General features: G+C 36.1%; 2 protein-coding genes across 6 annotated transcripts; one reads left to right on the top strand and one right to left on the bottom strand.

Annotated features, from left to right (window-relative positions):
- The first annotated feature begins 879 nt into the window (after positions 1 to 879).
- On the top strand, positions 880 to 22,645 carry sycp1 (synaptonemal complex protein 1). The gene is made up of 32 exons (XM_053499666.1): positions 880 to 1,013; positions 1,114 to 1,189; positions 1,310 to 1,353; positions 1,452 to 1,616; positions 2,295 to 2,362; positions 2,441 to 2,514; positions 3,802 to 3,860; positions 4,432 to 4,498; positions 4,626 to 4,699; positions 5,308 to 5,416; positions 5,508 to 5,602; positions 5,724 to 5,908; positions 6,023 to 6,090; positions 6,165 to 6,226; positions 6,312 to 6,428; positions 9,360 to 9,463; positions 10,115 to 10,202; positions 10,307 to 10,377; positions 17,015 to 17,096; positions 17,309 to 17,371; positions 20,132 to 20,194; positions 20,409 to 20,525; positions 20,764 to 20,874; positions 20,979 to 21,071; positions 21,254 to 21,328; positions 21,404 to 21,478; positions 21,593 to 21,664; positions 21,750 to 21,872; positions 21,988 to 22,053; positions 22,128 to 22,235; positions 22,337 to 22,405; positions 22,505 to 22,645. Exons 1-32 carry the CDS (start codon positions 888 to 890, stop codon positions 22,643 to 22,645), a joined length of 2,910 nt encoding a protein of 969 aa, XP_053355641.1. The 5' UTR covers positions 880 to 887.
- si:ch211-105j21.9 (sialomucin core protein 24-like) lies at positions 22,297 to 25,379 on the bottom strand. Of its 5 annotated transcripts, none has more exons than XR_008360856.1 (4): positions 25,205 to 25,377; positions 23,747 to 24,311; positions 23,492 to 23,541; positions 22,298 to 23,375 (listed from the first exon to the last, which is right to left on the bottom strand). XR_008360856.1 is itself a non-coding variant. In XM_053499663.1 (4 exons), the coding sequence occupies exons 2-4, from the start codon at positions 24,297 to 24,299 to the stop codon at positions 23,158 to 23,160; spliced, it is 930 nt and encodes a 309-aa protein (XP_053355638.1). In that variant the 5' UTR covers positions 24,300 to 24,311; positions 25,205 to 25,374; the 3' UTR covers positions 22,298 to 23,157. The 5 variants fall into 5 exon arrangements, 3 of the variants coding, with proteins under 3 accessions (XP_053355638.1, XP_053355640.1, XP_053355639.1); XM_053499663.1 differs by having other exon boundaries at positions 23,492 to 23,650; positions 25,205 to 25,374; XM_053499665.1 differs by having other exon boundaries at positions 23,492 to 23,647; positions 25,205 to 25,374.
- Positions 25,380 to 25,473: the final 94 nt, after the last annotated feature.

Here is a 25,473-nt window from a genome sequence, read left to right as displayed (position 1 = left end):
GGTATTCCGTTAAATTCGACCTCGACGTTCAATTACGAGTCGAAATTACAAGTCGAGTTTTCGAGAATGTTCTAAACACTTCCCAGACCAAACCCGTGAATATACTGCAATACATTAAAATGCAAAATAAACTCTTAAAATAAAGTTACAGTACATTTATGCTTATGATAAATAAGCAGAAATGTGAAAACCTGGATAATTGGTTCGAGCTTGGGGGGGGGGGGAGCTTTGTCACTTCGGGCATGAGGTGGGGTACACACTGGATAGGCTGCCAATGCATCGCAGGGCACACAAATGTACATACACTCTCACACTTATTCAGGCAATTTGGGAACACCAATTAATCTTATCTGCATGTCTTTGGACAAAATTAGAGCAAAACCAAGAGGAACCCCACAAAACATGGAAAGAACATGCACAGGTTTAAGTCCATGAGCACAGACCCGCAGGACTTAAACCCTGACCCCGGAAGTGCAATTCTACTAGTACGAACCACAATTGTTATTTTGGGCAATGTACAATAAAATCTACATTTCAACCAAAAATATATTTATTATCAATTAATTCATTTTCACTGCCATTTTATGTATCTGTTAACCTATCCCAAGAACACTGATCCTGAGACAGGAATAAACCCTGTATGCAACACCAGTCCACTTACACATTTCATAAATTATTAATGAATGGTACATTTGCCGGTCATAAACTGGCATCAGCATACAAGTTCACATCTCCAATAATTTCAAATGTAAAAAAACATATATAACATAGCATCCTCGCTGCCATTTTTTTGTCTGAAATGGAAATGTATTAGCACACCTTGAAATAGAAATAGTTTCACCAAAAGTTTGTAAGAAGGAGCATTGTCATTTCAGTTATGTTACAGGATGGAAAGAGCATTTAACTTTAAACTGTTAGTGCCTCCAAGAACCAGGCTTGGTCAAGTGTCAGCCGTAAAGCCCCAAGATCCTGGCCTGTTTGAAGATAACAGTAACTGTACAACATCAGTTCAGGTGGGTAATTTTTTTAAAATCTGAAATAATATTGGGATGTTCATCTTTTACCATAGTTGAAGATAATACTTGGCATGTGTATGTGTTTATTTTTCTTTAGAGTTTTAATAAGAATTTTGAAAAGAAAACCTTGTCAAATACTAAGATGGTGTTGCCTACAGAATCCCCACCACCAGGTAAAGAGTTTTTTTTTTTAATAACGCATAACAATATATCAGTTGCTAAACAATGATATAAATTATTCTGATGTGTATCAAACATTGTTTGGTATAATAATTACAGTTTTTATTTTAAAGAGGTCACGAAAAGGATTGCTGTAATGCCAATCGAAAAAGAAGGGGCAAGTAAATTCTTCACTGAATTCTTCCTGTTTGTGTTTTTAGTATGATATTCAGTGTATGTCTTAATTATATTGCAATTTACTGTACATTTTGGCAGACTCCATTAAGATCCAGTCAGTTGTATTCCAAACTGTTTGAAGAGGCTGAAAAAATAAAAGCTTGGAAACTGAAAATGGACTATGATATTTCGCAAAAAGATAGAAAGCTTCAGGAGAATAGCAGAACAATTGAGACACAGCGCAAAGCCATTAAAGAACTTCAGGTATAAATAGCTGTGATCAGACCAGGCAGCTCAAATCAGATTTTCTGACAAAGCTTGCTTGATTACGAAAGACTTACTGCTGTCAGAATGGCAAAATTGGATCACTTCTAATTGGATTCAAGCTACATTTTTTAACATGATGTCAAGTCAGACTAAAATGGGAATTCAGTGCAATTGTTCCAAATTCAATTTTGTGTATTTCTTCTGTCACATATACCTTAAATCAGAAGACTCTTACATAATTGTAGTACTAGTCCTGGAAGGGACAAAAGTTGCACTTTTTTTTTTAATTGGTGTAACTGGAAGTGTTGAATGTGTGACTATAGATAGTGTATGACATGATCTGCTATAGATCTGCTATAAATTTTAACATTTGATTAATTGTTACATAAATTACATAACAGTTAAGTAAGGATAATGTTCCTATATTACTCATATACAACAGACCTCACTGTAGCCACCCGCTTCATTACTTTATCAACCAATACTGATATCTGTGTAATTGTCCTAAAAGGTTGTGGTTACTTAAATCTGCCTTGATTTGGCCTGCTCTTTGTACACAGCCTTTTAAAGAAATATATTTTACTATAAAAAAAAATATATTTAAATGTAAAAAGATTTAAGCAAGAAAAATAGCATGTAGTGTCCTTTGTATTTCAAATACTGCTTTTGTTACAGTTTGAAAATGAAAGTCTCAGCATGAAATTGGAGGAACAAATAACTGAAAATGAAGATATGACGAATAAGTATGTTTAGCATGTATTTTACCTAATAAATAGATATTTGTTATGGTTAGTAAATACATTTTTTTTTAAACCTTGCAGAAGTAATGCAACAAGAAATTTGTGCAATATTCTAAAGGACACTTTTGAAAGATCTACAGAGAAAATAAGCCTATGTAAGTTATATCATAAATGTAATAATGTAATAAAATGTAATGGGGGGTGTAAAATATAATTACATATTTAATAATATGTAATCTTATATTATATTATATACAGTGGAACCTTGAAATGTGAGTAATGCGGTTTGCAAGTATTCCGCAAGACAAGAAAAGATTTGCAATAAATTTTGACTTGAAAAACGTGCAAGTCTTGGTTTACGAATAACAAGTATCATGTAGCACGCATGCGCTTCTTGTTTTGACACCGTTCACCGTTGACACTGTTTACGATAACGCAGAGTGTCATGTGATCACAACTGAGCCAATGGTTTTTCTTGCACTGCAGAATTGTGGGTAATCGTCTTCCCTGCTCGGTCTTTATACGAGTGAGAGTAGCACCATCAACATCCATGCACGCGTATACTGTTTACTATAACACTGTGACCACGTGTGTGTGCGTGTAAAACATAATTTATTTTGTTTTTGTATGTGTGTGTGTACAACGCATGTGTACTGTTTATTATGACACACGTGTGCGGAAAGCAAAAGCAAGTCTTATTAGAGAGGTTAAAGATCTATTTTCTCTTTTTCTCTGTGTCAGCCTGCACTTTGTGTGTGCGCACGTCATTGGACACCATACCCCTTCACGCCACACCACTCCTCCTCCTGCCTTCACACACACACATCCCTTCTCCTCTCACCTTCAGACACACACACACACTGCTCTGTCGCGATTCTTTTCAAAGGTAAAGTGCAGGTTCATTTGTTTTATTTTTACTTCACAACAGTAATTCCGTTAGTGTGTGCTTACTCGAGTGTCATTAGAGAGATTTCTTGTTTATTTTCCCAATAAAACAGTGTTTGTTAGTGTGTGAAATTCAAATAAGAGAGGAGGAAGGGTTACTGTGTAAGACGTAAGGAGGGACAGGGGAGGGTCTCATTCCTCCTCTCCTCTTACTTTAGCTTCACACACATACACAAACACACATACACATCACCTGCGTGCATAAATGGTAACATTTATCTGTCTGGATTTATTTTTTACTTTATTTAAATGTAAAGTGCAGGTTAGTTTGTTTTTATTTTTACTTTATATTTTGTATTTTTTATTTTTATGTTTGTTTTTTTGGGGGGCTGTGAATGAATAATTTAAGTTTTCATTATTTAAAAAAATAGCTTTGATTACTTTTTATATACAAATCCGCTTCCGGAACGAATTATGCTTGCAATCCAAGGTTCCACTGTATATATAAAATATATAGATTTTTTTCTTGTTAAAATAAATGCAATTTGATTCTTTAGTTGAGGCAGAAAGAGAAGAAACTCGTGGTCTCTTCTTGCAAAACCACGAACACATTCAGGTAAAATATAATTTATAGTAGGCATATTGAGTAGCATTGAGTAAAAAGGGCAATATGTCTTAGAATTAGTTAAATTAGCTGTTGCTGTAGTTGGATATTGGTAAACAGATGAAAATTGGAATTTAAACTAAAATACAGCACTCAGTGTAAAAAGTGGTTGTTTGATTTAAATGACATGCCAAGCTTTATACCAGCCTCATTAGCAGATTAGTAACACAAGCCAACTGTACTATTGTCTTAATTAGAATGAAGTCTGTAAATGCTTTAAATTTTTGGGTGCAATTTTCCTTTAACTGTTCTTGAGTTTGACATATTTTTATATAATATGATTTTCTAAAAACAAATATAACTCGATAGAATCTGTAGTTTTCATAAAGTTGTGGTAGAAAGTGTGATAACTTCACCATATCAGTGTGCTTCCCTGGCTTCTCACTTTCTGAAATGTCATTTCAAACACATTTTATATTTAGCTAATTTAAATGGTTATTTGACATTGGATTTTAATCTACTGTCTTTCACAACGACAGAGACGATAAGCAAAGTTTCCTACTTGCTAGTCTTTCTTTTATAGAGATTGGTCGCTGCATTTGAAAATCTCCGGCTGCAATCAGAGGCTGACCAGCTAGAAATGTTAAAAGGTAAGCAATGAGTATAGTACAGATTTTGAGAAAATGTGAAACATTGAGAATTTAAGTATGTGCACTCTGAACTTGATATTACATAAGTAAAATGCTTTAAAGGTTTCAATGTTTATATATCACACAGCTAAGGAGGCCCTTAAACAGTTTGAGGACCTTAAAGTGAGATTTGAGAATGAGTATCATATCAAGGAGGAGAAGGTAAGTGGTACAGCTCACCTAGTGTCCAGTATTAGCAGTATAGATGGGGTAAATCGATTCAGTTACATATCGATAAGTTTGTGTTGCAATTACTGGTTCTAAACTTGATTTTTTTTTAAATTATTTTTATATTTTTGCATTGGAAGTGGGAAAATGTTGTAGTTCCTTTATAGTCCTACAGTTGTACTCCAAACTATTCACAGCGTCCTGTGTGGTAGGAGGGTATTATCTGCTAAGTTTGCTTAGAATTGTAACAAAATCAGGGACGAAATAAAAATGAATTTTTTTTTTTTCTAATCTGAATACAGAATAGAACGGTATATTCGATGGTGAGAATTCCAATTCATATGTGTTTTCTCTTCAGTGTATTTTGTTATAACTATCACTGACACATCAAAAAAGGAAAAAGAGGCTGTAGACAGTAATTTAAAGCTACCAAGCAAACTATTGTTAGCTCGTACAAACATAGACACATGTTGAAGTGTACATTCAGCCAAAAGCAACAGTTAAACACCAAATAGTATAGCTGGTTGAATTCTAATTTAATGTGTGTTTTAAAGAATTTTTTTTTGTTGCAGACACATTCAGTACAGTCTTTTTTTTTAAAGGTTTCCTTGCTTGAAGGAAAACTAAGAGAAAATGAAAGTCAGCTTACAGAAGCTTTACTCAAGCTTCAGGAGACACAAAAAAACTTTAGTCAGCTCCAGGAATCTGCAAGTATGTTTGCACAAAATTTTAACTTCCATACTCTTGCCAGACACTTCCAAACACTTTTTTTATTTAAACAAATTGTGATTCCTTTATTTAGACCAGCAACTTGAATCACTTCACAATTGCAAAGAAAACCGAGACAAACTGCAGGAAAAACTGGGAAGAGAAGAACAACTCAGACAGGAGAGTGAGGTTTGTGCACATGAGCTTATAATATAATGTAAATAATAGAATCGATTTGCATGGATGTCCTTGATTTTTGTCTAGTATTTGTATTTTATGTTGTTATTGTTATGTTATTTGATTTTAACAGAAAAAACAGAAATTGTTAGTTAACACACTTGAACAAACCAAAGAGATGTATCTAAAGGAACTTCTGCAGAATCAGACCAAACTTAAAGAAATAAGTAATATCAAAGAGCAACTGGCACGCCAAATTCAGGAGATACAAGGGACAGCAGATTCCTTACAGTCTTCTTTAAAATCTGAAAAAATTAGGTAAGTTGGCAGAGAACTTATTTACTCCATACAGGTAACAGTAAAAACATTCTGAGCTTCAGAAAATAAGTTAGAATTTTATATGTTCTTATATTGTTTGCTTTTTTTTTATAGGGTTCAAGAACTTGAATTGGAGCTTCAAGCAGTATCTCAGGAGCTCTACCGCTCAAACAATATAATAGGTATGTATATATTGCATAGATAACAAGCTTAAAAGCCTTCTTAAAACCTCCCTGCTGAATCAATTGTCACCCAGGTATAATACGAGAAGAGAAAGTGGAATGTGACAACCAAATACAAGCTCTGGAAATTGAAAAGGTATGTATTGTTCCTACCAAACCATTCTTATTTTCAGTATTGATTCAGTAAGATGATAATTCATTTTCTTTTTGCCATTTAAAAGAAGGCAAAGGACAATGATATTAAGTCTTTTAAGGAAAAGATAAAAGCAGGTGAAGGACAGATTCTGCAGCTGACTTCAGAACATGAGGAAAAACTAAAAGAAATAGAAAAATTGAAGGTAAACTCTTATGCTTTCTTTGTAATAACTCCACAAGACCTGGAGTGGCATAAATAGCAGTGATTGTCTCACAATTACATCCCATGTCTGCTCAACCAGATTAAGATTTGGGGAGTTTAGAGACCGGGTCAGCAGCCTTTGTCTCTTTGTCTGCTGGTCCTCATACGTGGAGGCTGTTATACATTGTCTGTTTTTGTGTCTTTCTATAATGACCGGTCTTGCCTTTTTTCAGCACATTGAGCTACATTGACTTTTCTGTGGGTGTGAACAAAACAAGCTCCCTTTTTTGTCCCCTTAATCCTATCACCTGTTTTTTACACCTGTTTTTTCTGTGTTCATTTTTGTGATGTTAATGTTGGCTGTTAGGGTTTTCTGGTTATAAAAGTTATCTGAATGGCAATTTTGGCGGATCTGTAAATGTATCCTTGGGTACATGTTTGTTCAGTTGTTTTTAATCAGTATATATTAGTGATGCGCAGGTTGTCTGGTAACCCGCGGGTCGGGTTGGGGCGGGTAAAAAACTTGTCACTTTATTTGTGGGGCGGGTTGGGGCGGGTCATTAAAAACAAAATTAAATTAAAAAATCCATGTATGTTGCGTGCAATTCCCTATAGCCTATATTAAATATTTGGGAATATCTATTTTTATATTTTATTAAGTTCTTTTATAAGGTTATGTCACGTGACAAGTCACAAAAGCGCTAAGCAGCTACCGCTGCCAGTCACAACAAAAACAAAGAAATAAAAGTGAAGATGGATGACGAGGCGCAGGAAAAATTGAGGTCTGGAATTTACATCATTAAAAGAAAAAAAGGTCAGGTTGCTAAATTTTAATGTCTATTTAATGGTCGCGGGTGCGGGGCGGGTTGTAAAAATAGATACAGTGGAGCGGGGCGGGCTGAGACGGGCCAAATAATTTCATAAAAGCGGGAAAAAATACCCGACCCGCGCATCAATAGTATACATACCTAAGAAATAGACTGAACTTCCTGACAGTGCTGTGCAGTAATGTAAAGTATAGAAAGGATACACTAAGGATAGGGAGTTTACATTTATTATAAAATACTTTCCTCAGCTCCCTAAAACCACTAAAGAGTGAAACCTTTGATTTCGAGTAATTTGGTTTGCGAGTGTTTTGCAAGACAAGCAAATAAATTTTTACTTGATAAAAAAAAGCGAGGACTTGAAATACAAGTAGTATGTATCACATTGTCTTCCATCCGTCATGTGATCACGACTGAGCCAATGGTTGTGCTGTGAGATTGTGGGTAATCGTCTATCATGCTCAGTCTCAGCGCATGTGCATTCGTATAGTCAACATTGCGTAAAGCATTTTTTAAATTTTGTGACCGAGTGTAAGGACTGTACATTAGTTAATGTACTGCAACAACAGCCCCGTGAAGAAAAAAAAGTTAAAAAGACTGTAGCAATGCAGGAGATTAATCTGTTTAATGACAATGCAATGTCAAATTCCTGCGAAATCCTCAAAAGGAGGCAAAGTATTATTAGAGGGGTCTCTTGTCCTAAAAAAATCCTAAAAAAGATTCCAGTTTGCGGACAGATACTCTCTGTGAGAGAGCTGTAATTCTGTGTGTGTGTGCCTGTGTCTGTGTGTGTGTATGCGTTAAAGTGATCCTACACAGTAGCTCCAATCCTCCTCTCCTCTCTCGTGTTACACCAGTCACGATTTTTTTCAAAGGTAAAGTGCTGGTTGATTTGTTTTATTTTTACTTTATATTTCATTATTTTTACAGTTAAACCTTGGATTGCGAGCATAATTGGTTTAAAAAAACAAGCTTGTATATTAAAGCAAATTTTCCCATAAGAAATAATGGAAACTCTGATGGTTTGTTCCACAACCCACAAATATTCATATAAAAATTATATATATATAATTATATATATAATAGAAAATATAAAATAAATATAAAATAAAATTAACCTGCACTTTACTTTTGAAAAGCATCCCAACAGAGCAGTGTTTCCGTTAGTGTAAGATTCCTGTGCAGTGGGTCACACCTGAGCTTGAGGATAAGCATTGAATTGATCCTTACAAAGCAAACTAGAAAGGGAATTTTTTTAAATATATAAATTCAGTCATTCCGTATACTATAATTCTTGCATATGAACTGTGGTTACAATTATAATGGTGTGACTTGACAGGTGACAAGAAATCCCTTATGAGGAGTAAAATTTTAAAATGTCTCATTATGTCAAAATCTACTTGCATAACAGTGAAAATGCAAATGTAAACAGGATTTATGTCATTTGAGATGTTTCAGCCCTGTTCTATGATAATGTTGAAAGTGGATAGAAATGGTTTGATTGGTACTGAGTTGTCTGTACTGCAAGTATTTGCATTTAAGTTGAAAATGCATTTTTTTAAGCATTTAAATGGGAATAAAATCTGGAAAATGCTAAGCATAATTTACAGCACACGTATTGTGAGCTTTTAATTTCACCTGTTTCATTAGGAGCAATTGAAAATTAATGCAGTTAAAAATATAAAAATAGTGGCTACCTTGGAAGTGGCTGTACACAATTGAAGAAGCCTTGTCATTTGAAAGAGGTAAAACTGTTTTAACTGTTTATAAATTAAAGACAGGTCAATAATAGTCAATGTGACTCTACTGGGTTTAACTGAACTGTGAGTGTTGACTAAGACTGCTGCTAGAATTGGTGTCACACTGTACTGGGATTAGTTGCAGCACAAATCATGGACATAAACAAGGTATTAGTTTTTTCCAGGTAAAAGATCTGTTACGTTTTAGGCCTAATTCCAGCATATGATAATTTATGTAGAACCATTTATTTAGTATACATGCCATAAAATGCTCCATTAAATCTGTTGGCGCAACTACTTGGTGCAACATGCAGATATAAAATAAAATAAAATTTTTGTCTTAAGAGAAAAGTGATGTCTCTTGACCAGGTCAATCTTAGAGAGGTTGAGGGGCAGTTATCAGAAGCATTAAAGAAAGAGAGCAAGTCATCTAGTAATATTGAAAGATTGCAGAAGGATATCAGTGAGTACAAGTAAGTAAGCGTAAATATCATTTTTGTACAATTTAGAACCATACTCATTAGTTGTGGCATGTGTATAAGACTCATAGGCAACAGATAAGCATATCTACAAGATAATTTCTGACTGTTAATAAAACATTAATTATCCCTATTTACAATTGACAACCTCCTAACCATGAGAGGGTGACTTTATGGCCATTTGTTTATAACAGTAATGGATTTAAAGTATTTATTTTGTTATTAAAAGTACTTTTTAAGTTTTTAAATCAAAATGTCAGCAGTAGCATATTTAAACTATTTGTGTAGACTACCTAACCTTTTATTTTAGCGTATTGTTTTTGGACTTAAGCTGCCAGATCTTTAAAAAAAAACAAAAAACAATAGAGTTGATAAACAAGCTAGCTAGAAATTCTTAACACTGGTATTGAGGATCCATTTACTTTAAACCAGCATTTCATAACATCCAATACCATGTCAATAGTGGCAATAATAAGGTTAGTTTATATTGCATATTTAAATTAAATGTGAACATATGTTAAAATAATGCCTTTTGTTGCAGATACAGTAAATTGATTCTTGTGACCCCTTTCTCTTCAAGTCCTCTTGAAATGTCTTGGACACTGGTGTCTTAATGATTTCTGATATAATAATATGTTTCTGTAGGGATAGATATGATGATCTACTGGAAAGATTTAATCAACTTCTTCAAAAGGACATTGTACAAAAAGAGGACAGTGATCAAAAGACTAAGGTTTGTGAACTCATTCTCAAAAGAAGTAAATTAAAGCCTGGGATTTGTGGATTAAACAAGTGGGTTTAATTAACACTTGATATTTTTTCTGTCATCATATACAGGAAATGAAAGAAGCTCAGAAAAAAATGAAAATTGAAGTAGGGAAACTTGAGCTGGAAAAACTACAATTACAGTAAGATTCTAAACAGTCTTATGTTCCAATCCTGCAGTCAAAACTACAACTTTTTCCAATTTTTTACCATTAAAATGCTTTCTGTATGAAGTAACTGTAGATTTGGGGTGGGTGATATAAATAAAACATATCATCATGAAGTTTAAAGGCAACACTTCAAAGCCATTTGTTAAATGACCACTAGGTGTCGCAAAGGGAGATTTTGCAAAATTTATGTGTTTTAATATACAAGCACACTTTGAGAACGAATTATGCTCGCAATCCAAGGTTTAACTGTACTTTATACAACAAACATAAAAATCAAAACCAGAGCTATTGACATTTACTGTACAATAATGAGTTTAAAAAATTGGTTAAATGTTGTTTAAACAGACAATAGGTTCACTAGCTAACAATTTTATTTGTACAAAGAATGAACTGTTCTATATACTGTCTTTGTTTCTGTCGGTTTATTATTTTTTTTTTTTAAGTTTACTTTTAAAGACATCAGATTTTAAATATAGAAATACAATGTCACAACATTCAGATCCAAATAACGCACCCATCCCCACTTTCCCCATGCCTATTGATGTCTCAGCTGTTCACACCTATACATTGAGATTCTTCATACAAAAACAAGGTGTACTGAGGGGAGAAACAAAAATGCACCCTTTCCTACTTTAAGCTAACTCAAGTCAGCTCCAGGGACGAGGATTAATTTTAACCCTCTGGGGGTATGAGGTTTTTCTGAAGACCTGCAGTGCCTTTAATTAAATTTGTGTAAACTTCAAATCTTTAATAAATGGAACACAAACTGTACTTTATACAACAATATACTTTATACAACAAAATGGGCTTTCATAATGTGGCTGATGTAAATATGTTAAATTCATGTTTGTCTTAAGACTGTTGTTAAACTGTCAAACTAAACTTTTAAACTGTAAGAGCGTCTGCCAAATGCCTAAATGTAAATGTAATGTATGCAAGGAAACCCAAGGGGTTGTAAATTGAACTAGTAATTGACAAGATTCCTTTTCTGGTCACAGGCTGCTCTTTTAAACTAATCTTAAACTTGAACGTGTCTAAATTGGTGCACCACAACACCCCTAGAGCTCTCTCGACAGGAAGTCCATCTTTACTCAAATCCAAGTTTCTCATGTCTTTGATTCTTTCACTCTCAGGAATAGAAGTCAGTAAGGCACGACTATTACTTGCCCACTTGGTAAGGTTCCACTAGCACAAAGGTTGGTGAGTGTCAGGAACTAACCCGAGGAGACCTTTAGCGGTTAGCCCTTTGTAGCGTGAATGGTAGACCCAAACGCGGAGTGACACGAATAGGCAGGATAATCACGCGATTTGGTCTAAGGACTCTCACGAATGGGGAGCAAGGGAGAGACACAAATCTAACCCGCGTCCTACAAACACACACTCAATCTAAAAGTAAACCCAAGAGGGTGAGTACTCACGGTTTGGAGAAACGGTCCAAAGCGACATGAGCGAACTCAAATGACTGAGCGGAGTGTAGCGGTTTGTTTACCCTTTTTATACTTCCTGGTTCGCGACCGCATTACTTCCGGGTCCTAGTGCCGGTCGCGGACTGAGTGTGCACGACAGTGAGATTGTTATTTAACGCAACTGCTTAATCATGGCTCAACTTCAAACAGTCGTCTACATAAAAGTTTCTAAGTACTGTGTTGACTGCCTCAGCAGATGCATTGCTGCGGTTTTCTTCTGCTGTTTTCCTAAGGGCGAAGTTAGCAACACTTGGAGATGATTTTGCACCAAACAGATGAACGATCTTGTACTCAACCAAATCTTGATTTACATCTCCATTCAGCCACCATAGGAAGCGCAGCAAATCTGTGTCTTTTTCCGGAACTCTCACCTGATGATACATGGCTTCCACATTTGCCATCATGGCAACTTCCTCTTGTCTAAAGCGTGTAAGCATTTCAATGAGTAAATTTGTCATGTCTGGTCCCTGTAGGAGCTCGCTATTCAATGATACTCCCTGGTAGCTGGCAGCACAGTCAAAGACCACCTTTAGCTTTTTCTTCTGAGGATGATATACACCATGGTGAGGTATAAACCACACTTAACCATCTTGTCGACTCAAGTGAGGTGTAGGGACCTTGACTGCATGACCTTTTTCAAACATGTCGTTCATAAAGTTTAAATACTCCTTGTGAAAAGATCGGTTATTCTTGAATTTTCTTTTGAGATTCAGTGCGCGCTGCATGGCTGCACTTTGGTTGTTGGGCATTTGAATAGCTGCTTTCTTAAATGGAAGACATATATATATATATATATAGAAGTGATTATCGGTAAACTGCAGAGAGTTAGATACAGAGTCTAAAAACTGATAGTCCTCTTGTAACAACTCAGCTTTATCATCACAATTCCATTCAGGAAAGTCATGGTTGTACTGTTGTATCAGCATTTGTTCTACACTTTCGATGGAAACTCTGTTGATGTAACGCTCGCCTGCAGGTTGTCATGCATGCTCTCCCTGACCAATTCTCGAAGAGGTCCATTCAAAGTCCATCCAAGGGCAGTCTTGTCCTTAGTGCCCGCTGTTAATTACTTGCCATGGTTCTAGAAGCTTATACTCTTTGTTGCCTATGAGAATTTCAACTCTAGCATCAATCTGAGGCAGTTTTACTTCACTGAGGTATGGCCACTTATCAATGTCGTGCTGTTGTGGAATGTTTTCCACTGAGACTGCGATGCTTTTTTGTGTAAACACTTTGAAAAGTTTAACAAAGTTAACTGTTTCAGTCTCATCAACTTTTACCATCACCTGAGCTGTGTCTTGTGCGGCAATGTTTTACATGCAAGGATGTTTCTTTGAGCACGACTGGCATGTGATTCTTCTTGTGCAGTCTTTGCTTAAATGTCCTTTTACTAAACATCCAAAGCAAAATGTAGTCAGGACTTTATGCTTTTCACCAACCTGTTTTACACCAGTTGCAAAGCTGCTACCTCTTTTTCCTTCTTTTCTTGGCTTAGGTCCTTAAAGAGGTTGGTTACAGTGTTTCTCATCACTAGTCAAGACGTCCAGGTCTCCAAAGAATGGGTTTGACATTACTTTTTGCTTGATGATCGACAAATTCCACCAGCTGCGCGAACTTGGCTATTCTCTGACTGCGCTCTTGGTACTCGTACGCATGGGCCTTCCATCTATCACGCGATTTGTAGGGCAGTTTTAAGACAATAATCCTCATGTTGGTAGGAATATCTAACTCGTCCATGTGTTAAAAATTACCAGGAACAGGGAGAAAGCGCTTAACGACTTTCCGTCCTCTGGCTTCATTTCCGGCCATTTAAGTGCCTTTTGCATCAGTGCTGTTGCAATTTTTAGCTCATTTCCAAATCTGTCATGTAGCATTCTCATTGCTTCTGCATAACCAAGATGATCTGGCATATGGTGGCAACTCTTCACTAAGTCTCTAGGCTGTCCTCTAGTATACTGCTCAAGAAAGTATAGCTTATCGATATTACTATCAGCTCTGGATTAACGCACATGTTTAACTGCCTTCATAAAGGACTTGAACTCAAGTGGGTCTCCATAAAACAAAGGAACATTGAGCTAAGGTAAGGAAAATTGCCTTTGACTCTCCACAAGCATTTCTGTAATATCGGTCTGACGTTGCATCACACTCTGAAGCTCTACTGTATCAGTATTATGGAGTGAATATTCGTTACCTTGGGTAGGGCATTCCTTTAAAGTACTTGTCATTTTAGGTCTGACACTTACGGGCACACTTGAACGGGCTGCCTGGCGACGTGATGGCAGTCTGGCACATTTCGTTGACGCACTGTTCTCATAATATTCATTGTATTCCAATTTGGGAACATGTGCACCACTCGGTTCAATGACCACACTCTGTCTTGTCGTTTTTTCACAGTCCTGATACACTTTTATTTCAGCATTAACCATTGCGAGCTCTGTTTCGATTTTCAGCCTTTCTTTTTTTGCCTTTAATTGTGCTTCCTCCACTTCGTCTGCCGTTTAGAGGTTTAAGGTTGCTGCTTCGGCCAACAGGACTACTCTGTTAGCCTTTTTAGCCAAGCTGAGGATGCTTTAGTTGTTGAGGACCTTTTGGATGCCGCCCTTGCTACGCTTCCGTACACTTGTTAGAGGCGAGCGTCTTAGACAACACCATTGATGCGCTTTCCAGTGGTGGAACTTTGTCGTTGACTGTGTGAGGCATCACAAAGCGGCTCCTAACTTCCGCGATCCGCGACTTCGGAATTCTGTGCAGCAGAGCAATTTAGACTTATACCAGTTTTGCAGATCATATTCACGTTCGCCTTTGTTTAGGCACAATCGCAAGCCTCTATTGCTTTCAACAAAGTCTTCTAACAGCCCTTTGTAGTCCGTATAGTACTTATTTTCAACATCAAGCACGTTGTAGGCATTGTACATAAGCAACTCTATTTCGTCGAATAATGCAGTCAATTGACTCCACTTGCCTTTTCTGGCGTTCTTTATTTTGTGAAGCTTGTCTGCAGAACCTTTGTCGACGAGCGCCATCACACGCTCAGATTCAGTGACAGCAGCGTTGAAAGATGAAAGTCCTCTTTTCGCTTTCGGTTTCGGTTGCTTGTCAACTGTCACTGCGTGTTTTTTCTTATAAGATCACACTCGCGTTCATCGGTCCACGTTCACATGCGGGTAAGATGCACTCTTAAGACACTTATCTTCACTTGAGCAACGGAGAAAGCTTTTGACTTTACATGTACAGGCATGTTATTCCACAAGTTCTGACGCGTATCTTTCTTATTGAACTGATTACTCACGACTCAGACGTCCATAAATTAACGTCAGATGTTAAACACTTCTTACAGTTTTCTTGCATGAATCCACTCTGGTTACAACAACTTATTTGCTGCATCTTATTATTTTTGAATCACGGTCTTTGATTATGGTCTTTGATTACGGTATTACGGTCAAAAGCTTGTGTTCTCCACACTTCCGTATCTTAACAGCTACTACCGTGCGTGATAGACATGCAACTATACAACTGTGGAATGACGTTACAGAATAACTTATGGAATGACGTCACAGTACAACTTACGATCATCATAAGTGAATGCTTAACCCATACCTTTAAATAAACACAACAAAATTATAAAAATGAAATATTTCTCTTACATTAGCGACTCTTGCAGTTTTTAAAGTATATCACTTATAGATCACGTGATTGCCTCTCAGTGAAGGTAAATTGCTGATTCAAGTGTTTTCAGCACACCTTTTTCCTTCTGCCACAGCCTTTTTCGTGCTGATAAAAGAATAAGGCACCCTATACTGCAAATTCCTGACCCCATATATATATTAAAACATAGTAATGTGAAAAATGTCTAAACCAATAGTACATGCTCTGAAAAACTGTGCCAACTTTGTCCAGCCCTACTGAACAGATAACTTAAATTGTTTTGTTTTTTTAATGCTTTAAGTACGCAGTATGTGGTTTAAATCTGTTTATACATCTGTTTAGTTCTGTTTCATTTAATTTATATAACTAGTAGCAAAGAAGTGAAGTACTTTATGCTTGTCCTTTTTCCGATTTTTGTCTGTAAAATGGTTAGGCAAGGTGATTGACACTGTATAGTGGTAATTTCTTTCTAATTTTGTCATTTTTTAATCTGTTCTATAAGAGAAGTGTGTATTGGTACACACTTTGGTTAATTGCAGTTTGACTGTTCTATTTATTTCTAGTCGCACATTTAACATATGTTTAAAACAGATCTATGGTGAGTGCTAGCAAGCATGAAGTGAATACAGCTGGTAAGCTAATCTTTCACTGCCATGGCAGGAGCAGACATGGGCAGAATGTTCAGCTGCTCAACCCTCTAATTTAAGAAGAACGAGCCAAAAAGGAAATGATAAGTGAATTGCAGTTGGTATACTGTCATATTGAAAAGTTAAAAAAGCATTTGCGCAAAGCAGGTCTTTGTATTAGGCAAATACAACTTTAAAGAAACAACAGCATAACTTTTTCATCCAATGCCAATATTTATTAAACGAAAAAGAACCCACAAAGAAAAAAAACATGTGGGCTATATTAAGTACCCCAAATGATTCCATAGCTTGTTGATTCAAATTTAGCAGCAATAACTTGGAAGTATTTGTTTCCTGTATGACTATCTCAGTCTCGCACAACATTGTGAAGGAGTTTCGGGCTATTCTTCTTTAAAACAATTCTTTAGTTTATTGGTTTTTGGGCCTTTGCTTAGGCACAGCTATCTTTCTCACCACAGCATTTCAGTTGGGTTCAGTTGGAGAGGGGATTCTTACCCCATGTTGAGAGCACATTGTTATATTAAAACATAAGGTTAAAGAATGTTAGATTTTCCATTTTATACATTACGCATGACTTCCAGATGTTCCAAAGACCTTTTATTGGCAAGACACAAGTTTATGGTTATGAACTTTGCCATTGGTATTCAGCAGGGAAATCTGCAAAAGAAAAAAATGCCAGTAGCCCCCAAAATAAATATTTAGCCAGGTCTCTATCGTAGAAACCTTTGTTATATACCCAGCCATCCAATTTACATAATTTTTCCTTACGTTAGACCAATAAACACATGCCATACTTAAATTGTTATCACATACAATTTTCGACAGTATTGTTTCTATTTTAATGCTATACAGAAAGCAGTTGGAGGTACTACATGCAAAAATTGAGGAGCAACACGAAGAGCAGGTGAAAATGCAGAAGCTGTTAAAGGAATCTGTAAGTAACAGAGTTTTTTTACTAAAGGTGTTTAAGTGTGCTATAAGTTGAGAAAATAATTTCGGTCAAAATTAAAGAAATCTCTTGTGTTCTCTTTAATGCTTTGCCTGATTGTCAGTCATATGAAATATAATTTACTTGCCTATGATGATTGTTAAATTGTGCTGTGTGCATTTAACTATTTAACTGACCTTCCTCTCAATTTTCCTTAGAATAAAAGCTCACAGACTATACTGATAAAGAAGGAGAGACAAATGAAAGCACTGGAGCTAAAGGTGAAAGTACCAAATATATTTACTAAACAGTAATAGTGAGATTTGAAATTATGGTAATAAACACCATTATTTAGTGTTTTAGTACAAATACTATTTAGTATAGTAGTATAAAAATACTATTTAGTATCTGATTTGGAACTAGATATGCATAGCTAGTGAAACAATTGCACAGGAAATCGATGTATGAATGCAGGGTGTTTCAGGGTCAGGTGTGCTCACTTGTGGTTACAAAAAAATAAAACTTGATTGTAGCTTTAAACACTGTTTAAACCACTACTACCTATTTAAAACATAACTGAAATAACATTTTACTAATTAAATAAAAATTTATCTATTTATATAAAAAAAAGGAAAGTTTGATAGAAACTGTACAAGTGTTATCATGCTACTCTCACCAGAGTATAAATAGATACAGATCAGGTAAACAGAGTTCTCAAATCTTACACCTTTGCCTAATAACACATGGTTGAAATAAAAAGAAACTGACTAAGAAAATGCTATTTAGTGTCACGAGCGGGGTGTAGTGGCAGGTGTTGAACACCATGGGCGGAGGGGGCAGGCATAGAGGCAGAGGGGTTGTGTAAAAAAAAAAAAAAAAAGGATGTCTTTTAATGATGGTTAAACAAAGTATAACTAAAGACACAAACAAATGAACAGAAACTCAAACAAGACTTAACTCTGTGCTAACAGGGGCTCCCTGGCAAGACACAGACCAGAGGACAAACACACGCCCTGTGGCGAGACACAGGCAGGAGGAGGACAAACATAACAGGACACACAGACTATGCATGGCGCTGAGACTGGACACTAGAGGGAGACACCAGAGAGAAGAGAGACACGTAGAGACACTAGAGGGAGACACGTAGAGACGAGAGAGAGATGGGACGAGGACTAAAGACATGGCAATCAGCTAGGCATGGCTTTTAGCTAAACATGGTTAAGCTGTGCTTAACCATGGCAGTCAGCTACACATACACCTAGCTAAGCATGTCTTTAGCCCCAACATGCACTAAGCTACACTTACCTAATAGCTTAACACACACTAGGGAATGGGTGCACAGAAACACAGACGAGGGATACCCAGTGGCTAGGCTAGGGGACGCTCAAAGGCTAGGCTAGGGGACGCTCAAAGGCTAGGCTCACTAGGATCTAGGGAGGCAGGAAACACAGAAAAGCTAGAGACACATAGGGGCTATGGCTAGAAGCATGCTGGTTACGGTAACTCAACATAGATTTTAGCTCCACACACTTCTAGCCAAACACACACCTATATACTTACCTGCTCTAGCTAAACACAAGAAAACAGGAGGACAACAACCACAGTGCATACATACACAGATGACATGACGAGATCAGCTCCACTAACACAGACACAAAACATACACAGAAACATTGCCAATAAGAGAGCCTAAGTCAACACAACTAAAATCAAAATAAACTAAACAAAGAACAAAAACAAACTAAAACTAAATGCCCACACAAGTGACAGTGGTGATACCAAAAATGCTCGACCCAGTTTCCCAGTCTAAACAGCTATTTATAGAGGTGGATTGATGGCTACCTCGGTTCAGGTGTGCACTCGCATCACCTGACCGAGGTGCCTGCTGGGAAACTGAAACAGTGACCTCTAGTGGCAGACCCTTACAGTACCCTCGGCGGCTGCTGCAGCTGTGGCCTCCACGTGAGGCTCGGCGGCTGCTGCAGCTGTGGCCTCCACGTGAGGCTCGCGAAGATGCAGCTTTGAAGTCCCAGCCCCCTCTGCTATGCCTTGGTTGGTCGAGCATTCTGTCACGAGCGGGGTGTAGTGGCAGGTGTTGAACGCCGTGGGCGGAAGGAGCAGGCATAGAGGCAGAGGGGTTGTGTAAAAAAAAAAAAGTATTTTCTCATTAGTCTTTTAATGATGGTTAAACAAAGTATAAATAAAGACACAAACAAATGAACAGAAACTCAAACAATACTTAACTCTGTGCTAACAGGGGCTCTCTGGCAAGACACAGACCAGAGGACAAACACACGCCCTGTGGCGAGACACAGGCAGAGGGAGACACATAACACGCCCTGTGGTGAGACACAGGCAGAGGGAGACACATAACACGCCCTGTGGCGAGACACAGGCAGAGGGAGACACATAACACGCCCTGTGGCGAGACACAGGCAGAGGGAGACACATAACACGCCCTGTGGCGAGACACAGGCAGAGGGAGACACATAACACGCCCTGTGGCGAGACACAGGCAGGAGGAGGACAAACATAACAGGACACACAGACTATGCATGGAGCTGAGACTGGACACTAGAGGGAGACACTAGAGGGAGACACCAGAGAGAAGAGAGACACGTAGAGACACAGGTGTGCACTCGCGTCACCTGACCGAGGTGCCTGCTGGGAAACTGAGTCAGCCAACAAAAAACTACAAAATGAAAAACAGTGACCTCTAGTGGCAGACCCTTACATTTAGTCCTCATTTTCTCGGGTGTTCTAGTTGTGAGATTTCAGCAGTGCAAACAATGGCAGTGTAAGGACAATTAAATTGTTTACTGCAAACTTCTAACTCTAAATATCATTAGATACTGTTAAAAAATAGTTCTGTTTTACAAAAGACATAGAGAAACATCTCTGTTGTAAAATAAATTGAAAGAGTTGAAATTAGCCTAATTTATACAGTCATTCACATTTTCTACTGAAGTTTATATATTAAGTGTGGAATTCAACATTTTCGTTATTAAATTTTACAAACTCTCTTCTGTTGTTTTTTTTAGTTAACAAATCTAAAATCAAAACTGGATGGCGAAGCCAAGACACAGGATGAAACTCTGAAAGAAGTACATAAAGTTTCCTATGTACATTTTGCTATGTAATTTGCAGAATAGTATGTAGAATAGTAATATGTTGTTTTTCTGTTAATTAACATATTTTTAGCTTAAGTTTAATGCTGGCATTTTTTTATACATATTTTAAATATACAAGTTTTTTATTCAGTCACTTGTTTTTTTATGACACTACTTATACAATTTAATTTGATGCTTATAATAAAAGGTCGCTAAATTAAAAGAAGATTCCCAAACCCTGAAACATCATCATGAGGAAGAGTATAAGAGAATCTGTTCTGAGCTGGAAAGAAAATCAGCATCTGAGGCTGAGCTTACACTGGAGGTGAAATTTTCTGCCTTTTATTAAATCTTCTAAAGTCTTACTCATATTTAGGTTCTAATTCATATCCTACCACCCAACACCCCTCGCCCAAAATACAAAATACTGAAAATGATGATCGTTGCCAGAAATAGCCATAGTTTAAAATGCTTTGACACAAATGTATAAAATAACTTGAGAAACGATTCTGTTCTGTTCAGTTTAATGCTGCAATTTTAGAAACTCAGTTTGTTTTCTTCAGGTGCAGAAATGGAAACAAACCTCACTAGAAGCAACAAAGAGTAAGGAAGACAATGAAATAAAATTCCAACAGAAGATAGCTGACATGGTTGCTTTAATGGAGAAACATAAGGTGATTTTGATTTTAATATTATTACCATAATTAATGGTCGTAAATAACCTTACAGATGTTATTGTATGTATAAGTTGTTTTATGACTTATGGCTTTCTTGATAGCATGAGTATGACATAATGGTGAAAGAGAAGGATGCAGAACTGAATGAAAAAAAAATGCGAGAAGCTGAAGTTAATGCTAATAAAACTTCATTGGTAATTTTTTATTGTTTTTTATGTGTGTTTACAAATATGGGCTCATAAAAAAAAGAAAATATATTATATAAATATATATTGTTTGTGACTACTCATGCATCTCTTTTCGTTTGGTATGAAAACCATAAAAACTTTCTATTGTCTCACAAACATAATATTTAAAAATTCATCTTTTTTTTTAGGAGTTGGAGCTGTCCTACTTGCAGGTTGAAAATGTCAAATTTAAACAACAACTTGATGAAATAAGAAGGGAAAATGTGAGCCAGGTTTTGTAATGGTTATTTAAAACAAGGCTTGTGGAGACGTTTATAACTGTATTGTTGATATTACAGGAAAGCCTGCAGCAGCAAATGGAAGAACTTACTAGGATTCAGACAGCTCAGAAGGACATTTACAAAAAGAAAGAGGTTGATGATTTTTTAAATGCAGTAAAACAATTGATGTATTGATTTAAAAAAATATATATAATTAGAAAAGACTTTACCTATTTACAAATGTACCTGTTTATTTTCTTATTTAAGGAGAATCTAGAACAAGAAATTAAGACCTTAAAGAAACATAATAGATCTCCTAAAATACACAAGACACAAAAGGTGTTGTTTTCATTTATGTAACGTTTTGATTTGTAATACTTTGGTAACATCAAATTCTTGAATATTTCAAACATTTTATTTGCAGCTATCTGGGACAGGTTCCAAAAATGAGAGAGGTCCTAAAATGCAAGATGTTGCTCCCGTCAAGAAATCAACCCCTACATTTTTAAAGAAAATAGTAATTGAAACTCCACCAACAAACGACAGAGTAATGCCGTTTGTTAGCATTTATTAAGTACTTAGAGTACATTAATCATGCTAATTAATCTAGTGTAGTTGAGGTGACATTTTCTGTTCACAACATTCATTCTGTTTATTAACAGCGATTAGTTGACAAAACACCATCTTGTACTTCGGGAACAAAAACAGAAATGATACCTCAAATAAGGGTATGCATACCTACATTTTTGTCTGAATTAAAAAGTATGATTGAGAGACTGAATGTTTTTTTTTCTTTTTTTAGTCTTACAGAATACGCACACCACCTTCAGCAGAGAAACAAGCACCATGGAAGAAAAAAACCCTGGAATTGGATCCCAAATCTGACAGTTCAGACCAGAATGATGTACTGGTAAATTATTTTGTAAAGCTGTTAATTTATCCTAAAAAAAAAAAACACATCAAATTAATATGTATTTATTTATTTGTTGTTGTTGTTTTTTTTGCTCTCAGAGTTTCTCTACTGCCATTAACAAGCAAGCAAAATACGATGAAGCCGAGTACTCAGGATTATTCAAGAAGGTTTGAAATATGGCATATTGCAACCTCCACATAAGTGAACTTTTCTCAGAATGAGAGTGATTAACCAAAAATATTAAATTCAGTGTTATTCATTTACAGGTACAGAATTCTGCTGTTTATAAATCACCAGGAGCAGCATTAAAACTGGCAGCTATGAAGAGGATGCGGGATGCAGGTTGGACTACAATTACCAGTTCAGACAAGAAAAAGAAAAAGGTCACCGAAAAAATATTTGCCTAAATTTTTCATTGTCTGGCTTAATCATTTAGACACTAAACTTGTTAGTTCTTCTGTTGATTTTAATTTAAGAACATATGTGATAATATTTATAAAGGGATAGGTATAATATATGTAAGGAAATATATGTTCTGGGCAACATATCTTTAATTAGCCTGTGTTTGTTCACACATTTGTAAAATATTTAAATGTTGTGTTTAATTTTAAAGTATCATTCCTTGTTACTGTTCTATACTGTTGTTTTAATTACAATTATTTCCATAAAATAAAATATTCAAGCTTTTTTAAGCCATCCGGGTGAGGTTACCTGGAAGTTAAGTTATGTCAACTGGACTTCTTTCCTCCTAGGTTTGGAACCTTTCACTAATTATTACAAGTAGCTTTTTCAGTCCGAAGAAACTTCCTGAATAAGTAATAAAATTTTTTAACCTAACAAGAAAGAAGTCCAGTTGACATGACTCAACTTCCAGTTGAGCTTATTTTAAGTTTTAACATAAAAGACTGATTTACTAAGGCTATTGGTCAGTGTCATTGAAAGTTTTAAAGGTGGTAGCCACATGTGTATGGTCTGTTGTTGGGTCCTCATGCAAGAACTCCAGTCGGAATTGAGTAGGCGTGTAAGTAAATGCCTGGTCTTCATTCAGTGCAGTTACTGTAGAGTTGTAGATCTGAGGTCCATCATAGAGCCCCCCTGAAATCCCTAGGGTGTCATCTGTTACCATCAACTGCCCACCTACAAGATCAGATACAGTATGGTGTTTATTATTTTTTTAATATACTGTAGCAATTGAACATACACAAATATTCATTCAGGCTGCTAAGCCTTACTGTGATGAAATTTGCTCTAACCTGTATCTTCATTATGAAGAGGATGGTGCGAATACTGGGCCCATTTATTCCTGGTCAGTTTGTAAAGAGACAGCCCCAGAATTATTAGAACTATCACACTGAGCACAACACCGAACAAAATGGTCAAAGATATTTCTGAATGACTCAGACCAGTACCTGCTTGAATAATGAAATGAAACAAAAAACAAGTGTAAGTTTATATGTAATATAAAAGCCTAGTTATGTATTATAGTTACAGTGTATTTAACTTTTTACCGGCAGTCTCATTGTTTGTTTTGTTGCCAAGTTCTGTTCCTGTGGTGAAGAATATGGGGATGGACGATGTGCTTTCATTTCTGCTATGCACAGTAGATACTGGAGGTCTGAGCGTTGTCGAAACTGATGCTCTTGTGGAATCAGACGTAGATTGTGTTCCAAAGTTTGATTTAGTGGCAGATAGATTTGTCTGATGTGTTGTAATTTGATTTGTCTGAAGTGTTGTAATCTCTGTGTAATCTGCTGTTGTGCTTGGCCTTGTTGAGTTGTACAGTGTGCTGTCAGAAACTGTGCTGTTTGTACTGTTGTCCCTGTGTAAAAATGTTGAGCTGTTTTCTGAAGTATTTACATTGGCATTAATATATGAATTATTATAAAAATTAGATATTGTTTCCTGATGTGTTATGGCTTTTTCATTTTGTGCTCCATGCCCAGTTGTTTTCATTGCATGGGTAGTTGTTGGACTGGCAAAAACGTTCAGAGTAAAGGAAAGGGCAATCAAAAGTGGACACATCAAAAACAATTTATTGCACAGATCCATGGCTATCCACATGTCCTTTGTGCCCTATGAAAAAGTAACACAAATTGTATAGTTTTATGAAAGCTATGAAGTTATGTTAATTACTAAAGGGCTAAACATGAGTGTGATGGTCTACAAGGCTACAAACCTTTGGCCTTATCTCAATAATTTAAACTTCAGGATGTGGATCCATTCAGTTTGCATTTTCTAAATATAAATAAGATATTTAACAATACAGACTTTGCTTGTACTAATTCATTTTATTAAGGTGGATAAATAAGTTGTGTGATTGAAAATGAATTTTTCCCCTTAATCTAATATATATAATATTTCACAGTGGATTATATTTATTGGGGGGAAATGGTTATACAGCCGGGAAATTAACAGAAGTGTAGGTAAACTCTGTAACTGCTGATCAGTTCAACTTTGAGGGTTGACAAAATTTTAGAATATTTTTATCCTTTTTTTTATTATTTTATTTATTTTTTTAGTTGAATATTTTGCATAAATGACATTCTTTAAATCACCCCATGGCATTTTACTAAGATTAGTGATATATGCTTTTAATATACCAGAGTATTTTTACTGCATTTGAAAAAAGTGCGTATTGCAAAACTACACCACAACACAACTGAGCTCTTCCATTTTTTCCTTTTCAACAATGGATCCTAAAATATATATATTTAAATTTATCACATGGATGATTTAATGTATAGACCATCCAAACAACGTACACCATGACAATTGTATTTGAATTTCATCTGCCAGTTATTAAACCGAGCAAGGTGCTAAAATGCTAAAACTTGTTCCTTCTCTCGTAATCCACCCTTCACAATAGTAAAATCCGACCCTAAGCTAAATAACTATTGTAAATAGCCATTGTCATTATTGCTTTTGTCACTTAGTGTAATATCGTTAAGCAGTAAAGTTTTACTCACCTAACCTTTGGATAGAAATAACTCGAAATAATAAAACCACAGTAATAATGTAGTGATTATCTTTGTCCTCATTCAGTAGGCTCTGTTTATTTTACACTCCCTGAAGAATGGAGTATTACATCACACAGGCATGTAGGAGGGTGTAGCCTTTCCCTGCTCCTTCCTGTATGGTTAAGTTGTTACGGAAACAGGTGTAGTGTGTTCCAGTAAGTTTAACCCTTGTGTGTTTGTACTGCACTTGCATGTGTATTTGTGTATTTTTATAGAAT

Source organism: Clarias gariepinus, chromosome 6 (assembly GCF_024256425.1).
Source record: "Clarias gariepinus isolate MV-2021 ecotype Netherlands chromosome 6, CGAR_prim_01v2, whole genome shotgun sequence".
Classification (NCBI taxonomy): Eukaryota; Metazoa; Chordata; class Actinopteri; order Siluriformes; family Clariidae; genus Clarias; species Clarias gariepinus.
Note: the sequence above shows the minus strand (reverse complement) of the source record. Positions and strands in the feature narration are given on the sequence as shown.

What these genes read in the sequence shown, in the direction of transcription:
- sycp1 (XM_053499666.1), top strand. Translation starts at nt 888, where the DNA reads ATGGAAAGAGCATTTAACTTTAAACTGTTAGTGCCTCCAAGAACCAGG. An exon ending in AATGAAGATATGACGAATAA is followed by an intron (nt 2,363 to 2,440) that starts GTATGTTTAGCA and finishes TAAACCTTGCAG; the next exon opens with AAGTAATGCAACAAGAAATT. An exon ending in AAAACCACGAACACATTCAG is followed by an intron (nt 3,861 to 4,431) that starts GTAAAATATAAT and finishes TTTCTTTTATAG; the next exon opens with AGATTGGTCGCTGCATTTGA.
- si:ch211-105j21.9 (XM_053499663.1), bottom strand. Translation starts at nt 24,299, where the DNA reads ATGTGGATAGCCATGGATCTGTGCAATAAATTGTTTTTGATGTGTCCA. An exon ending in AACAAACAATGAGACTGCCG is followed by an intron (nt 23,651 to 23,746) that starts GTAAAAAGTTAA and finishes TCATTATTCAAG; the next exon opens with CAGGTACTGGTCTGAGTCAT. An exon ending in TCTTCATAATGAAGATACAG is followed by an intron (nt 23,376 to 23,491) that starts GTTAGAGCAAAT and finishes CTGATCTTGTAG; the next exon opens with GTGGGCAGTTGATGGTAACA.